General features: G+C 33.8%; 1 protein-coding gene across 1 annotated transcript in view; it reads right to left on the bottom strand.

Annotated features, from left to right (window-relative positions):
* The window catches only part of ARHGAP15 (Rho GTPase activating protein 15), a 723,932-nt gene that overhangs the window by 329,524 nt on the left and 371,333 nt on the right, over positions 1 to 23,075 (bottom strand). The window contains exon 8 of the mRNA XM_049773571.1: positions 9,063 to 9,185. Coding sequence (XP_049629528.1) covers positions 9,063 to 9,185 — 123 coding nt within the window. The remainder of the gene's footprint in view (positions 1 to 9,062; positions 9,186 to 23,075) is intronic.

Below are 23,075 nucleotides of genomic sequence, written 5' to 3'. Positions count from 1 at the left end.
CAATTCATAGGGTCTAGGGAGACCCTGAAAAATCTAACAAAAGCTAAGCTTAGAAGCTTCTACATCTACAGCCTGTGAAGTTGAGTTTAGACATCATGAGGGAACTCTGTGATATGAGCACACCTGCTGGAGAACAGCAGGGTATCAATAATAAATGCTAACCTTTGCAAAGGGGGATTCTTGTGAACACTGGTGAGAACCCTGCATCTGTTTTTTTTCTTCAGGTGGATTCATGAAGGAAACATTTAGGATGTGATTAAAATGGCCACATACAACCTCTCCAGAGGGCACCAGTCCTGATACAAGAAGGTGGTAATAAGACATTAGCCTGACTATTGGCCATCTGCAATTCAGTCAGTATATGCTTAAGAGATATTCAATGTATGGAATTAAAGAGCAACTTTTCTTATTTTCTACCTGTCCATGCATCTACACACATAACTTTGTTAGATAAATTTAGCTTAAAATATTGTACAGATTGGCATGATATATTTTATATTTTGTTGATATGGAACAACAAAATATGACTCTATCTGTTACAGTTACTGTGTTGGTGCTCATGTTCATTTTAACTTTCTTAACAGAATCTTGTCAGTCCAGAAACTTGAATAATTAAATACAATGCTCAAGTTGGCACCAAAATTTAGCTGACTTCATGGGGTATGCCAAAACTCGATGAAGCCTTAAAGATGATCCAGAGAATGAGTAAAGCCAATAGCAAATGCCTTAGCAAAACTTAACATGTAATTTAAGGGGCTTTGCTAAAAACAAAAAAGCTATCAAGTTAATTTTAAAATAAATTGGGTCATATTCATCTTTTATTCTTAGCATTTAGAAGTACTATTACTAGGATTCTAGTCAGTTTTAAGGCTAAAGTCTAATATTATTTGACATTTTTCTTTCACTTAACAGAATCAAGATTTAGAAGACTTGGCTAAAAGGGAAACATGTCGTTTTAATGGATAAAAAATATTATTATTAATATTTACAAATTTACAAACATTGTGAATTTTCCAGGAAATTACTTGTAAGTTTATAGAATGAATGCTAAAAAATCAAGGAAATTAAACAATTCTTCTCAAATAATATTATATTCTGATTCATGTCTATGTACAAAGATCTTTTTCCACAAGAAAGTCCTGAACACTGAGGAAACTTATTATTCTGGTTTATTCTTTTTTACCTTACCTAATTTGCTCCAGTTCCTGGACCTCATTTTTCTCTTGTTGCCTGCCCCAAAGTTATTTTGCTTTTTATATCTCATAGGACCTGGATCATTTCCTCCTTGGATAACAAGCTTTTAAAATACATGACTTAACCTGCTACCCAGGTGCACTTTTTTCCTCAACATTTGCCATCTCTCATGGTGACCTGTATTTTATTATTGAACAAAAGCGAGCTATGTGGTACTCTATTACCAACACATTTGCTCCCAAGAGCCTTTAAATAACAGAAACTGCCTTGGAACTATAAATGCAAAGGAACCATGAAGCTTGTAGGCTAAGATAAAGAAGCTTAAGGTTGGCTATTAATTTTGGCTAATATTAAATCATGACATGGCTCACACGTAAGGATCACAGTTCAATGATGAACCATAAAGAAGTTTAAATAAAAGAAGATTTACAAGATATTTTTAAGCACATTAGTGCATATTGTGGCAGTTGCAATAGTATTTCAGGCTCAAGTAATGATAGACCCATGGCCCAGTATATAAATTAAAATATAATTATTCTCAGGCTAACTGATCAAGTGACAAACTTGGAGCACTTCTAGACTCAAAGGTGTATTGCAGTGCTGCATATGTAAGTTTTGCTTAAATTAAAAATGTTTCTGGAAGCTTACAATCTCATTAATTTCTATTGAATTACTTAGGATACACTTTCTATGAGAGAATATTACTACTATGTATTTGTGCTAAACTTCATAAACATGACTGTTGCAGTAAGTTTTGGGATGACAACTAAAGTCTGTAATTTTAGTAGAAAATCTTTAATTTCCCATAAAATAGTCATATTTTGCAAATCTAAAATGTCAATAACACTGTTTTTGCCATGTGATATAAACCTTAAACAATAATTTTTGTAGACCTACATAATCATTGAAGTATTTTAACAAGTAGCTGATTCTCTGGGTGTTGCTGGGAAAACAAAATGAATTTCTATCCATTTCATGCAAAATTTACATCATAATAAAAAGTAACAAAAAAGGCAAATGATAAGCTATGCCCAAATTATTTCTATACTTTAGAGAAAGCAAGTTACCACTAACTTTTCTTGATACTTGTCTGGATTAATTTCTCAAAATTTAAACAAGTACTTTTGTGTGGCCCCTTAAAGCCACTTTGGTCATAATTTTCCCCATATGTTCTGAAAGTAAAGAAAAAAAAATAAAAGGAAAAAGAGAAACACGTGTAGAAGGAAAAAAATGGAAAATAATTATTGAGTTACCAAGATAAATGAGATACTTCTATGTGAGTATTTTCTCATAAATTATTTCACTTAAATTATTTGATTTAAATAGTACAAAATTCATTGAAGAATATAAGCCAGAAACTGTTAAATGATAGAAATCATTATAATCTTAGTTATATAGCTATGTACAAGAAATATTACTCACACAGAGTTTTATATTCTGAAAAAGTATTTTATATTTGAGGTATTGGAACTCCACTAAGCAAAACTTTGGCAAGTTCTATTAAATGGTAAACAAAGGGGCGGGAACGGTGGCACGGAGCAAGCAGTAAGGTGTCTGCCTTGCCGGCACTAGCCTAGGATGGACCGAGGTTTGAACCCCCGGCGTCTCATATGGTCCCCCAAGCAGAAGCGATTTCTGAGTGCATAGCCAGTAGTAACCCTTGAGCTTCATAGGGTGTGGGCCCCCCTAAAAACTAGCACAAAGATAAGGCATTTGCCTTGCACACAGCCGACCCAGGATGAACCATAGTTTGATTCCCGGAATAACATATGGTCCCCGCCTGCCAGGAGCGATTTCTAAGCACAGAGCCAGGAGTAACTCCTGAGTGCTGCCGGGTGTGGCTCAAAAACAAATAATTATAAATTATAACATTAGGCAAATTAGAAAATGGATTTGTTTATATTTTTGCTTAATAATTTTTATCAATCGCTATCCTCACCACTAGGTGAAGATTATGGTGATAAATTTTTTTTCTAAATATTTAGCTTGTGAGGTGAATACAAAAACAAAGAATGAAAATATATATAGAAAAAGTATGTAATTGCTAAAAATCAAAATTAATTTAAATGTAAGTAGATAAAACAAGGAATTTTTCAGATATGTGATAAATAAATGCAGACAATATAATTATTATTTGTAATTTAAATATTCTAAACATACTCAGAAAAATTATTGAGAGGCACCAATATACAAAATAAATTTTCAAAAATGGAGAAGTTTTCATAAAAGGAATCACAAATCTTTAAGTTGGATTCCAAGCAACTAAAACAGAACCTCTGGCTAGGGGAATCATATGGGACTCCAGAGACTCGAACCTTGGTCCTTCCTAGGTCAATGTATGCAAGGCAAATGCCCTACCACTGTGCCACCACTCCATCCCCAATAATTTTATTTTTTTAGAGGGCAGGGGTATACATAGTGGTGCTCAGGAATCATTTCTGGTGATGCTAGGAAACAGGAATTGAACTCAAGTGTCTGTATGCAAAGCATATGCTCCAACTCTGAATTATCTTCCCAGCCCATTAAACTTAATTAGGTTTCTTCATTAAGAAGGCATAAGGGAGGATGAGAGGGAGACTGAGGACATTGGTGGCAGGAAATGCACACTTTTGAAGGATGTTGTACATTGTATGACTGTAACTCAATTATGAACTTTATAAAACACTGCATTATAAACAACCTTGTAACCATGGTATGTTAAAAAATTAAAAAATAGAAATGCTACAGTAATTCTAGTTCCTACTAATACTATTCACTATGGTTTTGTTTACATTAAAATGAAATAATATACTGCTAAACATTTAATCCTAAATTTTTAATTTTGATATTAGGGAACACTAGTTTCTGTTTATAAAGTAGACAGCCTTATTTCTAACTAATAATTATACTTTGAAATGTTTTCTGCTCTTGGATATCAATACTATTATTTGAAAGATTACAAAAGTTGATTAGAGATGCTAAAGAGGTATTTCTGAGGTCTGAGAGATTGTACAGTAGGTATGGCTCTTGCCTTGCACATGGCAGCCGTTGGTTCAATTCTTGACATCCAATATGGTTCCTAAAGTTTACCAAATGATTTCTGACTAGAGAGTCAGTAGTACCCCCTGAGCACCAATAGGTATGACCACAAACAAACAAACAAACAACCACTTAAAGACAATAAAACAAATAAAAGAAGTATTGTTTTTGTTCCAAAAATATGTAGAGACTATGTCTAAACACACTTACTACCCTATAATATAATTTTTCTGTTTCCAACAAGACTAAATGCTACAGACTTATTTAAAAAGTGTCCCATTTTCTTGGAAAATCTAAACAAACAAGAATAAATTGAAGGGTTTTCAGAACTTTTCATTGCAATATGCCATTATTGTTAGTTATATATACTTGAATTCTACGATGCCTTTTCATTGAGTGGCCATTTAGAATGATCTGTTAAATTTATTTTATATTGGGATTTAATAAAACGAATCGCTGATATTCCATTTTGACATTATACTGAGCCCATTTCACTTGTCATATTAATGAAATTAGAAAATTCCTATGTCCCAAGTGGGGATATCAGTAAGTGTGTGTTTCTTTGTTGGTGAGGTCTCTATGAATATAAAAAAAATGAAGAAAAGACTGAGCTTATATGCATCATTGTACAACAAATTTTGTTTTGTTTTGTTTTGTTTTTTTCAGCCATACCCGTTTGATGCTCAGGGGTTACTCCTGTATAAGAGCTCAGAAATTGCCCCTGGCTTGGGGGGATCATATGGGACGCCAGGGGATCGAACCGCAGTCCTTCCTTGCAAGGCAGTCACCTTACCTCTAGTGCCACCTCACCTGCCCCAGATTGTAGAACAATTTTATTTTCACATAAAGTGTCCTGTAGATATTATTCTGCTAGGGAATACAGTCAGTAAATGACAGCTCTTTTTGTCCCACAGTGAGTGCAGGAAAGCTGGTTGAACCCAAAACTAAGTGTTCTCAACCTGTTGGTAATATTACATGAAAGAAAAAACAGTTTGTAAAGTCAGTGGCCCTGCAGAGGCCTTCCCTGGTATCAGGAAACAAAAGAAAGATTTAAAGAACCAAATACAGTTCTTTCACACCTAGAAATAAAATTCTTAATTTCAAACTTGGAAGATTACGCAGTTTAAAGACTGATATTTAAAACAAATACAGTACTATTTTAAACACCATATATCCTCTTTATAAATATTCTCTTTGAAAGACAAGTTATTAGACACAGGGAAATTGACAATGTAGCCATCGATAATCTGTCTCATTGTAATTTTTTCATAACTGATTGAAAGTACTGTTTATATATTTTCTGATCATGTGCCTCAGATATACAGAGAAATAGAGTATGAGTATTAAATCTATTAGAATAAAATTAAGTTAATGATTTTTAGTATTTGTGCTGCTGAAGCAAGCACTCAATTTTGTGGCAAAGTGCTAAAACCTAGTTTGAAAAAACCTCAGTAGACACATTTTTAAAAGAAAGTTCATAGTTCAAACTAAAACAACATACCTAAGAATAGACTAGATTTGCATAACGTGATCTGTATTTGGAAGAAAATTCCACAGAAGACAGCAATGGAAGCTTATCAAATCAGAATTTCACATAGATTACCCATAGCCCTACTAATGAATGCTGACTCATTGATCAGCTATGGTAAAAATTTAATAGGGCCCTGAGATAGAAGTATGTTTAGCATTCCATTATATTAGTATGAAAACTGCATTTGACATCCAGTTCCACTGCTGTTTTCTGAAACCAATTCCAGAATAGTATAGTTATTAAGTCTTGCAGATTTTCATTAGACTAAACCTTGCCACTGAATTTAAAAACCTTCTGATTTTGCTAAAGTTCGAAAACTTTGAACATTATGTCAACTGGGTTGGTTTAGATCTAATTTGGCATATTATATACACATATATGCACACACCATATTTAAGTATCATTACCTGAAATAATTACATTTTAAAGATTGCAAGTATAATACAACTGAATTATTTCTAAGCAAATGACATTTGATGGGTGAAATATAAGATAATTAAGACTACTCATGTTATAATATAAAGTTAAATCTTAGAAAATTAAATATTGTTCATGAAACTTGAAAAAGCTTCTTCAGGGAGTAAAAGTTTGAAGTCATATTTAAAGCAATAGCTGATTTTGCCACAAAATAATTACATTATAAATATGCTCCAGTTTAATAGTAATAGTAATAAATATGCTCATGCTTCTTAAAATCTCAGATTGTCTAACTGCTCACAATGCCAGGTGATATTTGTATAGGTGTGCTACAAGTTCACCTATTTAAAATAGATTGAAATAGATTGGTAAAAGAGTTATGGTTAATTATTTAAAAATTTCTCGGGCTGGAGAGATAGCATGGAGATAAGGCATTTGCCTTTCATGCAGAAGGACAGTGGTTCAAATCCCTGCATCCCATATGGTCCCCTGTGCCTGCCAGGGGCAATTTCTGAGCCTAGAGCCAGAAGAAACCCCTGAGCACTGCCGGGTGTGACCCGAAAACAAAACAAACAAACAAACAAAAATATAAATTAAAAAAATTTCTCAAACTAAATTTACTTTACCTTATTTTGAGAAAAATGTGCATTTTAATTTCTGTAAGATTAAGTTTATTGTTTAACTATTCCAATTATTTACTTAGCTTTATTTTAGCTTATTTTGAAATTATTTTTATTTCTTAAACTTTTGAAATGTATCCATTATTTAGAAATTTTGTAAACAAAGAAAAGGTTCTGTCAAAGTTTCTCTGTTTTTATTTTATTTTAGTTTAGTTTAGTTTGGGGGTCTGCTCTTAGGTCTCCATTAGGGGGATACTCCTGGTATTTCTCAGGAGATTGTATAGTGCTTAGGGATAGAACCAGGGAATCCTGCATACAAAGCTCTGCTCAGTATGTTGAGCTACATCTCTGGTTTATTTATGTTTTCTTACTAGAATAGTATTGTATTTGATTAAAGTAGTCTGTAACATGCCTTATAGTTTATGAAATTCAGTGATAACATTGGGTCTATCAAGCCATCCACCCTTTCATCTATGTGGCACAGTAATAATAAAACGACCATGGGTGATAATAGTATTAATTGCATAGGATATTTTTCGAACACTTATATTTTAGAAACTGAGAAATGCTTTGCATAAATCATTTAACTTATACTTCTTAATGTTTAACATATCACCCACTTAACTATGAGCATTATATGATTCAGCAAGATTGGTACTTGTTAAATGTTAGTATAAGTGAGTGGTAGAATCAAGGTCTAGGTGCCAATAAAATTTTTAATTACCTATATACTCAAGTATAAGCAGACCCTAATACAAGCCAACCCCCCTAATTTTACCCTAAAAACTGGGGAAACTTAGTGACTTGAGTATAAACTAAGGTGAAAATGCAGTAGCCACTGGTAAATTTCAAAAATAAAAATATATACCCAAAACTATTGCAGTAATTGAGGAATCAGTAGGTTAAATGTTTTTCAATATTTATTGCTACATAAAAACTGTAAACTAGCAACAATAACTTTAAAACTTTAAATAAAGTACAGAAAACCGTAGCTTAACAGGTAATCAAACTCAGTCACAAAGGTTCAACTTTTTCAAAACTGGATTTCTCCTCCCTCTCATCTGTATGTTCAGAGCTTCAGCTATATCTGATGTGAGGGTATTAGCACAGACATTGTCATCATCACTAAATTCATCATCATTACTGCTGTTGGTCTCATACAAAGCACAGAATATTGTGGGTTAAATAGTTCAGTGGCATACAGTTCAGTTCAGCCACTGCCTACCTCTCCTCACCTCACCTGCGACTTGTGGACTGAGCTGAAGCATTGCTCTATCCAGAAGATGACAGATGACGACCGGAGACTACGTGCTTTTGATTTGGTGCGTGTGCACTGAATCAAATAACCTGTGTGACCCTAGTACAAGCCGAATTCGAGTTTTTGGCACAAATTTTGTGCTGAAAAACTCTTTTACTCGGTATATATGGTAAGTGGCATGGTCTTGCCCTAACAATACAGATACTTGAGACTCAAAAAAACTAGGCTGGGGGCCGGAGCCGTGGCACAAGAAGTAAGGTGTCTGCCTTGCACGTTAGCTTAGGACAAAACGCAGTTCAATCCCCCGGCATCCCATATAGTCTCCCAAGCCAGGAGTGATTTCTGACTGCATAGATAGGAGTAACCCCTGAGCATCACCGGGTGTGGCCGAAAAAACAAAAACAACAACAGCAGCAGCAACAAACTAGGCTAATACCAAACATAACTTTTTTTTTCTATTCTACTGGACAAGATATTTAGGTGACTTAATGTCCTTTAGAAATACTTGCAAAAGTATATATCTTTTCAGATTAGAATGAATTGTCAATACCCAACCTCAGCATTATTAAATTTCTGTGACATTAATTTGTCTCACACAGTAGCTTATATTTACAGTAAACTATAACTAGGGTGGTGAGGCAACTTTAGTCAAATCTGGATATAATAATAATGATGAAATAAAATTCAATATTATGTGAAAATGTGATATAAACCTGATACATGGGACATGGTGTCAAATATAATACTATTAGAGTATGCCTTCTGTGCTCTTTATGCAAAGTCTTGAATCTCTATTGGTAATTCTAGGTATTTTTTCCTATTATCCTAATAATTCACCTTTATTTATTTTGGATTAACTTTTTTTCCTGTTGTAGAAAAGAAAATTTAATAATCAACATATAAAGAATAAATTATCCTAATATTTCGGTAGAGTTGAATAGCTATGGTCACAAAGGCACATTTTTTCTTTTTTATGCACGTTTCTTTTTTCACAGTTACAGTAAAAGTATTAAATGTTCTATACCTTTAATAAGTCCTTTCTCTTGTAGAGTTTTCAGGGAAGGTCTTCGGGTAATAAACTTCTTTAATCTGCTTTTAACTCGGTTTTTGTCGCTTGTATCAGAAGCACTATGATGCAGTCTGAACACTAGAGAGTGAAAAAAGTCAGAGGCATTCAGTAAATTTCTACTTTATGATTATTACTTTATGCAAATAGGAGTAGGACACAATAGTTATGGAAAAACTACCTGAATTGATAGCTTAGTCCATTCTGTTTAGATAGGGCATACAAGTAAAATTTGCCTGTATTGAAATATTAACTGTGTTGCAGCATGCATGTGCAAATGAGAATATAATTAGCTTCATGTATTCACAATTTATTTTCATACTCATTCCCTCATACTTAACATGATAACTTTTTTCAGGATAAGTTCATCTATTCTATACTACACAAAATAGTTGTGAGAATAAAAATCATCTAAATTAGGAAGAATATCTCTTTAGAATGGCTAATCACACTTAATTATGATTTATATTATTTCTTGTAATCCAGTATTTTTAAAGATTCTTTTTAAATAATTTTGTATATATATACATCTATATATACATATACATATATATATATACACACACACTTTTGGGGGGAGTTTTGGGTTTTGGGTCACACCCGGAAGCTCAGGTGTTATTCCTGGCTCTGCATTTAGAAATTGCTCCTGGACGGTACAGGGGACCATATGGGTTGCCGAATTTGAACCATCCTCTGTCCTGAATTGGCTGCGTGCAGGGCAAATGCCCTATCGCTGTGCTATCTCTCCGGCCCCGTCAATATTTTTTATATTGACCCAAAAGGAATATCATATGATGTGATTTTTTTTTTTTGTTCTCTTAAAGGAAATTTCCAGTCCCAATTCTGAAATACAAACTCAAAAATGTTCCGGGTCCCTCAATTTTCTAATTTCAGCATCATGTATTTTAGCTTTATCTTGAAAGCTTTGCTTAAATAGCTGTTGATCATCAGTCTATGGTTTCGATGGTAGTTAATGTTAACCCTTATAGTCTAAACCCTCATGAAGCATAGAGTCTAGGTGTATTCATATATATAACCAATGACAAACAACAATTTGTTGCTTTTGAGAGATAGGATATAAATTTGAGCTGAGTATTTGGCTCTTTAATTCAATTGTAGATATGAGATAAGGATATTTGACACTTGAGTATTTAGAGGCTCTCTTTCTCTCAGATCACATTTCAGAATTTGATATCCATTCAGATTATTTACCAGTAGAGCTAAAATATATTGTGGTCTTCCTATATGCTGGATACTATATGTTGCTTAACTTAATCCTCCCGCACTATAAAATTCAGGTGAGCAAAGATTTTTTTTATTTGTTTCAGCAAATGTTGCTCTTGAACATATTACTACCTTAAATTGTTTAATATAGTGTATGCTTAATAAATACTTATTGAAACAATCCTCAATACCATTATGCAGTACATAAAAATATGCTATCCATTTTACAGATGAGAAAGTAGGAGGAAATACGTTAATTAGGCAGCATATACAAAGTCAATTTATAGAGTATTTATATGTGTTCAGGGGTTACTCCTGGCTCTGCGCTTAGAAATATTTCCTGGCAGGTTCAGGGGACCATATGGGATACCAAGGAACGAATCCAGGTCCATGTTAGGTTGGCTGTGTGCAAGGCAAATGCGCTATCCCTGTGTTATCACTCTGACCTCACCAAACACTATTTTTTTCTCCATTCATTTAGAAACATTTATTAAGTACCAGAGTGACAGTACTGCAGATAAAGGAATTTCACTCAGGTGATCTGGGTTCAATTTTGGCATCCCATATAGTTCACTAAGCACTGCCATAGTTACTCCTGAGTTCAGTCATGAGTAATCCCCCAAAAGAAAAAGAATCATTTTATTGAATATTTTAGCATTCAGGCATTGTTATTTGTATAAATGCAACCATACTTACTGCAATCTGAAAATTCCACAATCAAATCCACCAATTATTATAAAATTTGAGGCAGATTCTACATTTCAAGATGCTTGAGGATTTCAGAAGAAATAGAATTCTACAGCACCGCATGGGGGAGATTGTGCTTAACCCAAGATTATTTTTTAATTAATATTTTTATTTAAATACCGTGATTACAAATATGCTTGTAGTTGGATTTTAGTTATGAAAAAGGACACTCCATTCACCAGTGAAATATTCCCACCACCAGTACCCTCCATTTTCCTCCTCCCCCATATTCTACCTGTCTTCGACGGGCATTCTATTTCTCTCGCTCACTACCATTGTCATAATATTTGTCAGTGTAGTTATTTCCCTAACTGAACTCATCACTTTGGAAGCGGGAGTTTCTAACATTCATCTCTACTGTCTCTGTCTAGTATTTCATAATGTCTTCTATTTTTCTTAAATCCCATAGATGAGTGAGATTATTGTGTCTTTCTCTCTCCTTCTGACTTATTTCACTCAGAAATATAGTTTCCACGTTCATCCATGTATAGGAAAATGTTTTTTTTTTTATTCTTTCTCCCCGTTTTTTGACGTGGTTATTTTGTTGGTGTTCTTAAGTTCTGTCAGTACCTTGTATAATTTAGATATTAGCCCTTATCTGATGGGTATTGGGTGAATAGTTTCTCCCATTCTGTGAGTGGCCTTTGTAGTCTAGTCATTATTTCCTTTGAGGTGCAGAAGCTTCTCAGCTTAATATAGTTCCATCTGTTTATCTCTGTTTCCACTTGTTTTGCCAAACGCTATTTTTAGAAGACTTTTGGGCCGGCATGATAGCGCAGTGGTAGGGCATTTGCCTTGCAAGCAGCTGACCCAGGACGGACCTAGGTTTGATTTCCGGCATTGCATATAGTTCCCAAGCCAGGACCGATTTCTGAGCACATAGCCAGAAATAACTCCTGAGCATCACTGGGTGTGCTCCCTCCCAAAAAGACATTTGTACCCCTAGATTTATTGTAGTAATAGCCAAAAAATTAAAGATAACCTAAGTACCCAATGACAGTTATCTGAATTAAAAAAATAAGTTGTCACTGGAGAGATAGCACAGCGGCGTTTGCCTTGCAAGTAGCTGATCCAGGACCAAAGGTGGTTGGTTCGAATCCTCGTGTCCCATATGGTCCCCTGTGCCTGCCAGGAGCTATTTATGAACCGACAGCCAGGAGTAACCCCTGAGCACCGCCGGGTGTGGCCCCCCCCCCAAAAAAAAAAAAAACGTTGTCACTCTCTCACTCACATACACACACAAAAATACTACTCAGAAATAAAAAAAAGACAAAATCCTAAATTGAATGATGGTACAGAATGTAGGCTTCTTGCTGACTGGGGTGCAATAGCTATATGGTCTCCTGAATCTTGCCAAGACTATTCCTGAAGTGCAGAGCAGTGTCAGAAGACCTGAAGAACAGCTGGATGTGACCCAAGAACAAATACAAACAAACAAACAAAAGCCCCCAAATTATACAATCCCCTTATAATTGAATGGAATTAAAAAATAGTACCATGCTGAGTAAAGTTGGCCAGAAGAGAGACCGATACAGAATGATCTTTGTCATGTGTGAGATATAAAAAGAATACTCATGGAAGAAAAAATTTTCAAAGACAACAGAATTAGGAGTTGGCCACAAAACTAACTAAGCTTACCTGGGATGGAATTATGAAGGGGGTTCCCTCAGACATTGGTGGAGGAAAATGTGTACACTGGTAGTACATGTTCTGTTGGAAAGATTTTTGCATGCAAAGAATTCTCGTTCACAGTATTATAAGCCACAGTTGAAAAGGGAGACGTACAATGGGCCAATCAACAAAATTATTTTTGGAACTACTGTGTGCAGAATATTTTATTTTGTAGTTATGGTGAGTGACACTTGAATCATTTAAGCCCTTCAAGGCATTCAGAAGGAAAAGAGGTTGATGTAATTATGAAGTTCTTATATTAGAATATTTGTAGTCAAATGGCCATAATAAGGTTTCCTAGGAAGTCACAAAAGTATCAAAAAGAAATTGCAAACCAGAAATTTCCTTTTAATTCAAAGTAGAAAAAAAATGAATTAGTCAAATACGCATATTTTGACTACTTCCCTCAACTTTGACATGGATCTTGTAAGTTTGTATTGGCAAGATGGGGACTTAAGGTAATAGGTAAGACTATGATACAAGAAAAGCATTTTTTTCCTCCAACGTAGGTATATGAGGAATGGATTTTAAATTTCAATGAAGTTCCACCTTTTTATTATTATGTGGAATTGGGTACTATTAAATACTGAACTGAGGCACTACTTGTCACTTAAAAGAACTTTTTTTCATATTACCCAAAGTTATGATTTTCAACCTTGGCACCATTGACAATTTAAACCAGATAATTCTTTTCTTGCAGTGTTTTATCCTGTGCACTATGCGTGGGACATTAACAGCCTCCCTATCTTCCACCCAAATGTATCTGGTACCTTCTCTGTTGTAATAATCATAAATCATAAATCATAAATATTGGACATTGACAAATAAATATCGTTTCAGGTAAGAGTTGCAAAATTGCTTCTTACTGAAGATTATTGCCCAAAACCAAAGAAAAACTTACATCTCTTGCTGAAATTTTTGTTTATTGGTATTTGAATACATTTAGAGAATATAAAGGAACTAAGAACTAAGAAAACTTTCCAAGTGCTATTTAATAATATAAACTTCTAAAAACTGTATATACATACTTATCTCACTATCATTTAAATAGATGTGAAAAAGTTCAATAGGACTATCCTTTGGAAATGTTGGGTACTACTTCTGTAGATGAGAGTGTTTAGAAGAATGATAATCATAATGTGCCTAGAAGAATGATAACATAGCATGAGTGTTGTGGATAATCTCACTGTCAATGTCATTAAGAGTCAAGGCAGCTTGAAGGCCTGAACAATTTTCCTGTCTTTGAGTAGTATTATATATTTACGCCAGTAGGATCTACATGTATTATTTTTTATATAACTGAAGTTGTGTGGGATTTGTTTTAGATATATGTTATCCAATATGGTAGCCATTAGTCATCTCATCTGTGGCCATTGAGCATTTTAATTATAGTTTCTGTCTTAGATAATACTGTATTGGACACTTTTAGTTAAATAAAGTAGGCTATTAAAACATATTTGTGAATACTGATCATTTTTTTAAAATGTAGCTACTAGACTATTTTAAGGTCTATATGTAGTACCTAAAGTATTTTGGGATAGTTGCTTTTTTTAGATGATAAAATTACCTGCAAACATGACCAGTGATGGTCATTGCAACAACCATCTGTGATATTTGATTTTCTATATCATATATAGCTTTAGGTTATGACTCTAGAATTTGATTCTAGATTTGGAAGCTGAAGAAACACAATCCCCTATAGAAAACAATTCTATTCCTGGTAGAATTATAGTCCCAAATCTGCTTTTGAGATTACATGGAATTATCTAACTTTAAAGTTTAACAGAGGTAACACTGTCTATTTCTAGTTTCACCTTCAAATTTTGTTTATGTTTTTGGGACACACTGCAATGGTATTTGGATGCTACTCCTGGCTACATCTTTAGCATTTATGCTTCATGCTGCTTGGGTGGCCATATGGAATAGGGAATTGAACCCAGATCTCCTATATACAAAGCATGCAATCTGTCTGATAAATTTATATCACCGGCCCTACACCTCAATGTTTTGTTATTTTACAGTCAAGAAAATATGGGGCCATTAACTACATTGCCAAAGAAAGCATTGTGTCCTGCCACTAAAAATTAATAAATTAATAAAAATGTAATATTATAAAGTATTTTACAAATAAAACACATGCTTTGTATGTGAAAATATGAACTCCATTATTAAATGAGTTTTATCATTTTGAAAAACCTTAGGTATTTGTGATACTTTTCCTTAAAGATAATATATACATATATATCATTTTCAATATCACTGGTTCCACATGCCAGCAATAAGGTGTATTGATTTTTTTTCAAAGAAATAAAAATAGAGTTTTAAAAGTTTTATCCTATCTTCTTCCTGTACTCGTAAAAACTAAGATAAAATTTTAGTTATAACTGCACAGTTTTTAACTACAAAATTCTCCAAAGTAACCTCTAGTGATTTATTTTTTTGGACACAGACTAAAGTGTCAACTTCCGTATCCTAATGCCATAAATAATTGTCCTTAGATGACAAGTCAAATAACAAAGATATTTGCCATCATTCATTCTGATCATTTTGTTCTACGAGGAGCTATGCAGAAGTTAAAATCAATGGCTATAATATACAGGACTTATTTTTAATTAACCAAATAAATGGAAAAACTCTATAAACTAAAAACGTTAAAAGCACATGATTATAAAGCAATGTCCATCACAAAATCCCTATAAAAAGCAGTAAAAGTCTGAATATTGTGGTTTACAAATCTGATTTTAACAGCCAAACTTATAAAATAGTTTACACTTTTCTGTTGTCAAGGGAGAAAAACTTGCCAAATTGTTCATTTTAAGTAAATACAACATAACCAATTAAGGAAAGCAAAATTTAAACACATGCCTATGATAATCAGTGCATAGTTTGCTTCTGATTTCACTACTGATTCTACCAGAACTGTGTTCCTTCTATTTTCCCACAGCACCCAAGTGACCCCATACATATTTTAGAAACTTGTAATCACACAGTGAAACTAAAAGGACACTTTACTGGAAAATACACAGTGTAGTACAATAATCCATCATTTATGAAAAATTGAATTCAGTCTTTTCTTTCTCCTCAGAGATTCAGCTATTTTTGAGCATGTGGCTTACTGTATTTTAAAGGTTTGTGTTAAGTCTAATAAACATCTTGTTTCCCTGGGACCATTTAAATATTTTGCTTAAAACTGAAAAAAAAAACTCAACTAAAGAAATCTGAGTTTAAATTCACAGCATTTATTCAGATTGATAAAAGAACCACTTGAATTTTCACATCCACAAAAGAAAATTAGCCAAAATTGTATTTATATTTTAGCATTCTAAATTTGCACTTATTTTTCTATGGTTTCTTATCACTTTTATATTGAGGAGTAATATTTTCTTGCATTGAAAAAACAGACTATTTTTTTAAATGTTAAAAAATTTCAAATGAAATTTAATTCTCAACACAAACAAGCCAAAAATCTGCTTAAGCACCAGGCTTGACGAATTGAGAGACTTAATTTTTGTTAAAGTTATTATGCCAGAGAATACAATTTAAAATTGTTTAAAGATGAGCTTCAATAAATAACATTATACATGATAATGGGCAAGGAAAAAACTAAGAAAAGTTTTATACCTACTTCTGCTATTATGGTAGGAATAATATATACCTTTAGGAGTCTTTTGCATACTTATTTTCCAATTTTACTAGCAAGTGAGGAAACGATACAATTCGGACAAGGAACATCCACTACCAATTCTATTAAGGATGGGAACCACAAAAGAAAAACTCAAATCTTCCAAACTTCAAGAGTTTGGATAATATGATCCAGAATTGTGCATCTGCCAGAATTTGTCTTGCTAGGGACTTATTTTGAAACATTGCCCTTTTCCTGCCAAACTGCTGTTCTCAAGGTATTCCCATGTTACAATTACATGTTGCTATTATTATTTTTTGAACTTCGAAATGCTGGAGGACTAACATTTCAAAAATATTGTTTGAGGAAAGAAAGCAAAATAGTTACTCTTCATAAACACAAATTTCTAAACTACTAGTGTTTTATTTGATTAGTGATGCTTTACAATACATACTGATCAACCTCAGGTGTGGCTTGATTGCCTTGTTAGAAGCAGAAAGTTACCAACACTGCAAATCTAGAGAAATAGCTAGCAAAGCTGGCAGCAGTTACTGCAATCATTTTACCACATTGCAATGTCAGAAGAGGGGAGAATAATCCAAAAAGAAATTAAAAAATAAGGTTATGTCAGGTTCTTCATCCCCAACGATTCCAAACACTTTTTACACATCACATGGATTACATAACAAAGTACTCATGGTCTTCACTGGGATTTTCCAATGCTATCTTCTGAGATCTAAAACAAAACTGCTGTGCCACTTTCTAAATTAATGACCTAATAACACAACTTACCCACAAGTAATTGAAAATAATAAGCATCCTACGTTGCTTTTTTGTGTAATACCAATGGTCTATACATTTTCCTCTTTCAACATGTAGTTTCAGAGTTTGCAGAACTTTGCATATAACTTCTCGAGTCAGAGTGGGCATAGTGGGTACTTTGGCAAATTACTTTTAGGCATCTAATACCTTCTCTTTTTTATAAGTCTAGTGTAAAATGAATTCATAAATCAATCCTAAATTTGCAGCCTGAGAAGCTCAGGTATTAAAACTTTTAGTGACTTAAAATACAAATTAAGATTAAATTTAAAAATCACTGGAAGAGGGAAGGCAGAGTACTCTAACAGATTTTTGCTTTAATCATTTTCTTCCTACATAGACATAGTAGAAACACAAATTGTCTGTTCTAAGGCAGGATAGACAGATATTAAATATTCGATGATTCAAATTAATTATTTTCCATTTAAAGAGAAGTGAGAATTCATACAATGCAATTGTTTACTTTTAGACTGACTAATCTAATTTCAGAAATCAAATCTAACCACTCTGTTACATTTTCAGTGTCAATAAAAGTCGGTAGTTTACAGGATTGATTTCTGAGCGCAGGCATGGCTGGGTGTGGCCTAAAAATTAAAAAAAATGAACTCCTCCCATTTTTTGCTTGTTTGATTTTTGCCCCATTTTATTTATTTATTTTTCTTTCCTTCAAACAGAACTACATAATTTGAACCATCTGGTCCAGCCTCACAAATTGAGGGGGAAATAATGGAAGGTACCAAGACCAGACAGTTGTATGAACATTAAGTAGAAAAAAAAAAAGATCAGACTTAAATACCAAATTCGAAGCTGACGACTACAAAATCGATACCCAATCTATAACATGCTAGACACAGAGGGGACCACTTATACTAGCAACCCCGGTGGGTAGAGGAGGGGGGATATGGGATGAATGGTGGGAACAGGGGTGGAGGGAGGACAACATTGGTGGTGGGAATGCCCCTGATTCAATGTTGCTATGTACCTAAAAATTTGCTGAGAAAGATTTGTAATTCACTTTGGTCAAAATAAAAACAAACAAACAAACAAACAAACTGCATGGTATAGGAATGAAAAAAGAATAGCAGTTTACTGTCAGGTTCCTGTCATTAGGTCACGTGGAAATTTCATGATTGCATTCCTTAATTTTTATATTTTATTTTTTTAGTTTTAGGGACACACCTAGTGATGCTCCGGGTTACTCCTGGCTACACGCTCAGAAAACTCTCCTGGCTTGGGACGCCAGGTGATCGGACCCTCAGTCTGTCCTTGGTCAGCCACATGCAAGGCAAACTCTCTATGCTCTGCCACCACTCTGGCCCCTGTATTCCTTAATTTCCTATGTATACAACGTATTGTACTTATAGTATGTTCACTTATGATATAGATTTGTTATTATATGTTGTTAATAATTTTCTTTGGTCAGTTATTAAGTGTATCTTTGTTAAAGCATACTCAGTATATAAGATTGTTTAGTTTGAACTCTTTATAGTATGCAACATAGCCTTTAACAGTTTGATGAGTAACTTTTATTATTATGATGGTGCTGAATAAGAGTATATAAAAGGGGCCAGAAATATTACAATGGTCAGAGTGCTTGCCTTGCATATGGGCAAAACAGTTCTGACTCCCTACACCACATATATTCCACTGAACTCTGCCAGGAGGGTGTCCTGAGTAAAAAAGTTAGAGGTAGTTGGAGTGTTGCCTCAAAACTAAACCAAAACAAATGTAAATAAAAGTATTTCAAATATGAGGAACATAAACTAAATAGATTGAAATTATATTTTACATTCAAGAGCCCAGGTTTGAAGCTTGGCAACACATGGTCTCCTGGTAACATCAAGAGCAACCTCTGAACACTGAACCAGGAGTTTAGCCCTAACATCATTGGTTTGGCTCTCTAATTAAAATGAAAAATAAAGTAAACTATTCTTAAAATTTTCTATTTAAATAAAGTTTACTATGATAGATAGGTTTCAGGTGTACATTCCCATAAGTCAAAATGTCTCTATATTAAATTAAATTTTTCACTAAGTCTAATTCTGTCTCTCACCATACAATTAACTTCCTTGCCATTGCCCACCTCCATTCCCCTTCTGGTCACTAGTACTTTGGTCATAGAGTGTGAAAGTATTCTTTTTAAATGATTCATTTATTTATAAACTATATATTAATATAGTTATACAGTGTTTCATTTTCTCTCATTTCATTTATCATTATGTTCATTAGTACAAATGGTAGGACACTATTTTTATAGCTGAATAATATTCCATTGTGTATCTGCACTACATCTTTTTTTAATTATTTGTCAGTTGATGTCAATTTTAACTTCAAATGCTGACTTTTTTAAATCATGTTAAAGTAATCCTGAGGACGTACATTATTTTTTAAAAAAAAAAAAGGTTTGTCATCTTTGAATAAATACTCTGACAATATTGAATAAATTTATCACAAGGTGTAATGTTCCTTCATTTTAATATCTACCTGTTTTTATTTTGTAAGTTAGGGTAAAAAAATCTTTATATTTTCTAAGGTATCAATATATTAAGAAAAAAGAAAAGAAAAAAATACGTAATAGCAAACCAAAGTTATCTACAGATACATATAATGATATATTGTCTGAAAGTAGACTGTATTTAAGATGCAAATATTTAAATTATTAAGATAGTTATTGACTATACATTTTATCTTGAATAGTATGGTTTAATATATTGCCAATCAAATTTTGTCATTAGAAAGTAATTCAAATATTTGGGGCCGGTGAGGTGGTGCTAGAGGTAAGGTGTCTGCCTTGCAAGTGCTAGCCAAGGAAGGACCGCAGTTCGATCCCCCGGCATCTCATATGTTCCCCCCCAAGCCAGGGGTGATTTCTGAGCACTTAGCCAGGAGTTACCCCTGAGCATCAAATGGGTGTGGCCCCCCAAAACAAAAACAACAAAAACAAAAAAAGAAAGTAATTCAAATACTTGATATATTTACTAATATATTAAGTGGTTACTGAACAACAACAGCAGATTTTGAAGGGTAATTTTCTAAAGAACATAAAGGTAAGAAAATACTGCAAAGCACCAGTCAGAAGGGAGATCATTAAAATAGACAGAAATAGCAGTTTTTGGTTTCCTTCCAACAACTATGTTATTCTTTTCAAAATCTATACCTTACTTTCTCTCTCACCCATTCCTACTCTTTGAATGCTACAGGCTTTGGTTTTTGAGTTTTCAATATATATATATATATATATATATATATATATATATATATATATTGGTTTTGTGGTCACACCTAGCAGCACTCAGGTATTACTCCTGGCTCTATGCTCAGAAATCGCTCCAGGCAGTCTCGAAGGACCATATAGGATGCCAGGATTCGAACCACCATCTTCTGCATGCAAGGCAAATGCCCCTACCTCCATGCTCTCTCTCTCTCTCTCTCTGGCCCTTCATTAGATATTTAATGTTAGCAGGATCTTAAAAAACTTTTAAGTTTAGGCACTACAATTGACAATGATGTTAAATGGGAGTGTTTTATATATGCTTTTAACACTATATCCTCTTGTAGTATATACCCCATACCTCGCTTCTCCCCAGAATTGCATCCAATCATCTATAGAAACTTTTGTGCCTCTGTTCTTTTGTTTGTTAAATGTATCTAATAATATCCACATTAAGGATTGCTGTGTAAATTAAATACCCAGTGCAACCTCAAGTGTATAATAAACATTCAATAAAAATTAATGACAGGCCAGGAATTTAGTTAGTGGTAGAGCACTTAACTTGTATATTTGAGGCCCTGGATTCAACCTCAATATTGTAAATAAAATAAAATAAAACAAATTCATCATTGTTAGCTTTGAGGTTGTGATATATATCTTTATCACTTTCCTGGCAGTAATTCGTAAGTTAATGATACAGGTGATAGGAATAGTATTCCTCTTTCCTTCATACCAGTATTAGTAATTTTTATAATATTTACTAAGTATCAATATACCTTTTGTTAGATTATAATTTTAACTATCCAATTAAATATGTATATTCATATACCTATATATAATTTTACATACTTAAATTGTTATGTAAAAATTTTACGTACTTGGCTCTCAATAAAAGCTCTGTGTATACAACCTCAAGAGTATCTCTGTTACTAATTTCCACCAGGTAGACTGTATTTTAGAACTTTGAACATGTGTTGAAATCATCGGGTTTGGAGAACTATCCATTAAAGACTTTCTGAACTGTGACAATGGGTATTGACAATGCTTGTCAGACTAAACCACTATTGATTATCTCACATCATGTGTATAGCAAAACCAATTTCTTTCAAGTGCTTCTTCCTAACTGAAATATATTATTGCAGCCTTCCTCCCTGTTTATTATAATATCCAAGCTCATGTACATAACACTTTCAGCAAAAATGTTTCACAGTGAACAAGACAGCAAACTGTAAAGTAGAGAGTGTGGTGAAGGCACCAAGCAATCCAAATACTCTTGTACTTTTAGTTGCTATTTCTTTGAAAATTATAAATCCTTTGCCATCACATCTTGTTTTCATGTTATAATCCTCTAAAATATGGAGAGATCATGGGCTAACAAAGCTTGGCTATTGTTGAACAGTTCTATGACTCTCATGGTCTCTAACCCTGAATGAAACTATTTTAAGTATTTTGTGTATGTCTAAGTTGTGGGAAAGAATATGTTTATGTTGTGTCACTGCTCTTCTAACCACAAAAGTACACAGCTCTGCACTCACTCATTTTTTCATTCTCTCTCACTGTCTCTCTCTGTCTCTGTCTCTCTGTCCCTGTCTGTCTGTCTGTCTGTCTGTCTGTCTGTCTGTCTGTCTCTCTCTCTCTCACACACACACATCATGGATATATCTCCCAAAATTTATAATGATTTTTATAATGAATGAATTGGGCCAACTTTGACCACATGTGACAAATTGTACAATTTTATTACTAATTTGGATTTGCATTGTGCGTTTCTTCCCACGAGGACACATTTCTTACTGAAATAATATACTTACATAACAAAGGACAGTTTTCGCAATAACTCAATAGTGGGAAGAATTCCAGATTTTTTAATTGAAAATATTAAAGAAAATTAAAAAAACATACCTTACACAGTACTGACTGATCATATTTCATGCTTTCTGTAGTCTATGGGGCATTCCAAAGCATAAGTACTTGTTTTTACTGATTATAAAACTCACAGTTTATTGCAGGCAAATGCCTGGGAAAGTAGGATATTCTTAAATTCTTAAGATAATTTAAGGATATTTCTAAAATTGCTACCCCCTTTTAAAAATGATCTTTAGAGCTCACATGAGTTACTTGGATAGATAACAGGGGTTTCTGGTTAACTCTATAAATATTTTAATTAAATCTTACTGGATACCTCCAGCTTTCCACTTCTAAGAATGGCTGGAAGTTTAAAAGACAAAAAAAAAAATTCTTAGAAGAATTGCAAATGCTATCAAAGCAAAATGTATCATTCCTCATAGACCCTTCCTAGACTAGAGTGTTCAAAAACTGACTTGTATATTCTAGACTAGGATTTTTCCCAAGATAAAGATTCCTTTGAGTCTCTCCTTCCACACAATGTTGTGGCCCAGGAGAATTGCTGCACTCTGGACCCTGGATCTTGTCCTTTCTCTGGTTCTGCCCCTTGGCCCTGGCCTGCTCACCCTCACATTCCCCAGCTCTGAGACACACTACCAGGGAAGGCCCATTCTCTTGACACTCTCTTTGGGGGTCATTTTGTCCTAAATAAGGGTTGGTTGTCAGAGTGAGTAGCACCCTCCTGTTCTTTTTTCAGTATGTTGGCCATAAGGGTTCCCCAGACCCAAGTCAGTCTGAAACAAGCTAGTTGTATTGAGTAATTTCCTTTCCT

This window comes from Suncus etruscus, chromosome 5 (assembly GCF_024139225.1).
Source record: "Suncus etruscus isolate mSunEtr1 chromosome 5, mSunEtr1.pri.cur, whole genome shotgun sequence".
Classification (NCBI taxonomy): Eukaryota; Metazoa; Chordata; class Mammalia; order Eulipotyphla; family Soricidae; genus Suncus; species Suncus etruscus.
The sequence above is the reverse complement of the archived record's forward strand: the minus strand, read 5'-3'. Positions and strand labels throughout refer to the sequence as shown.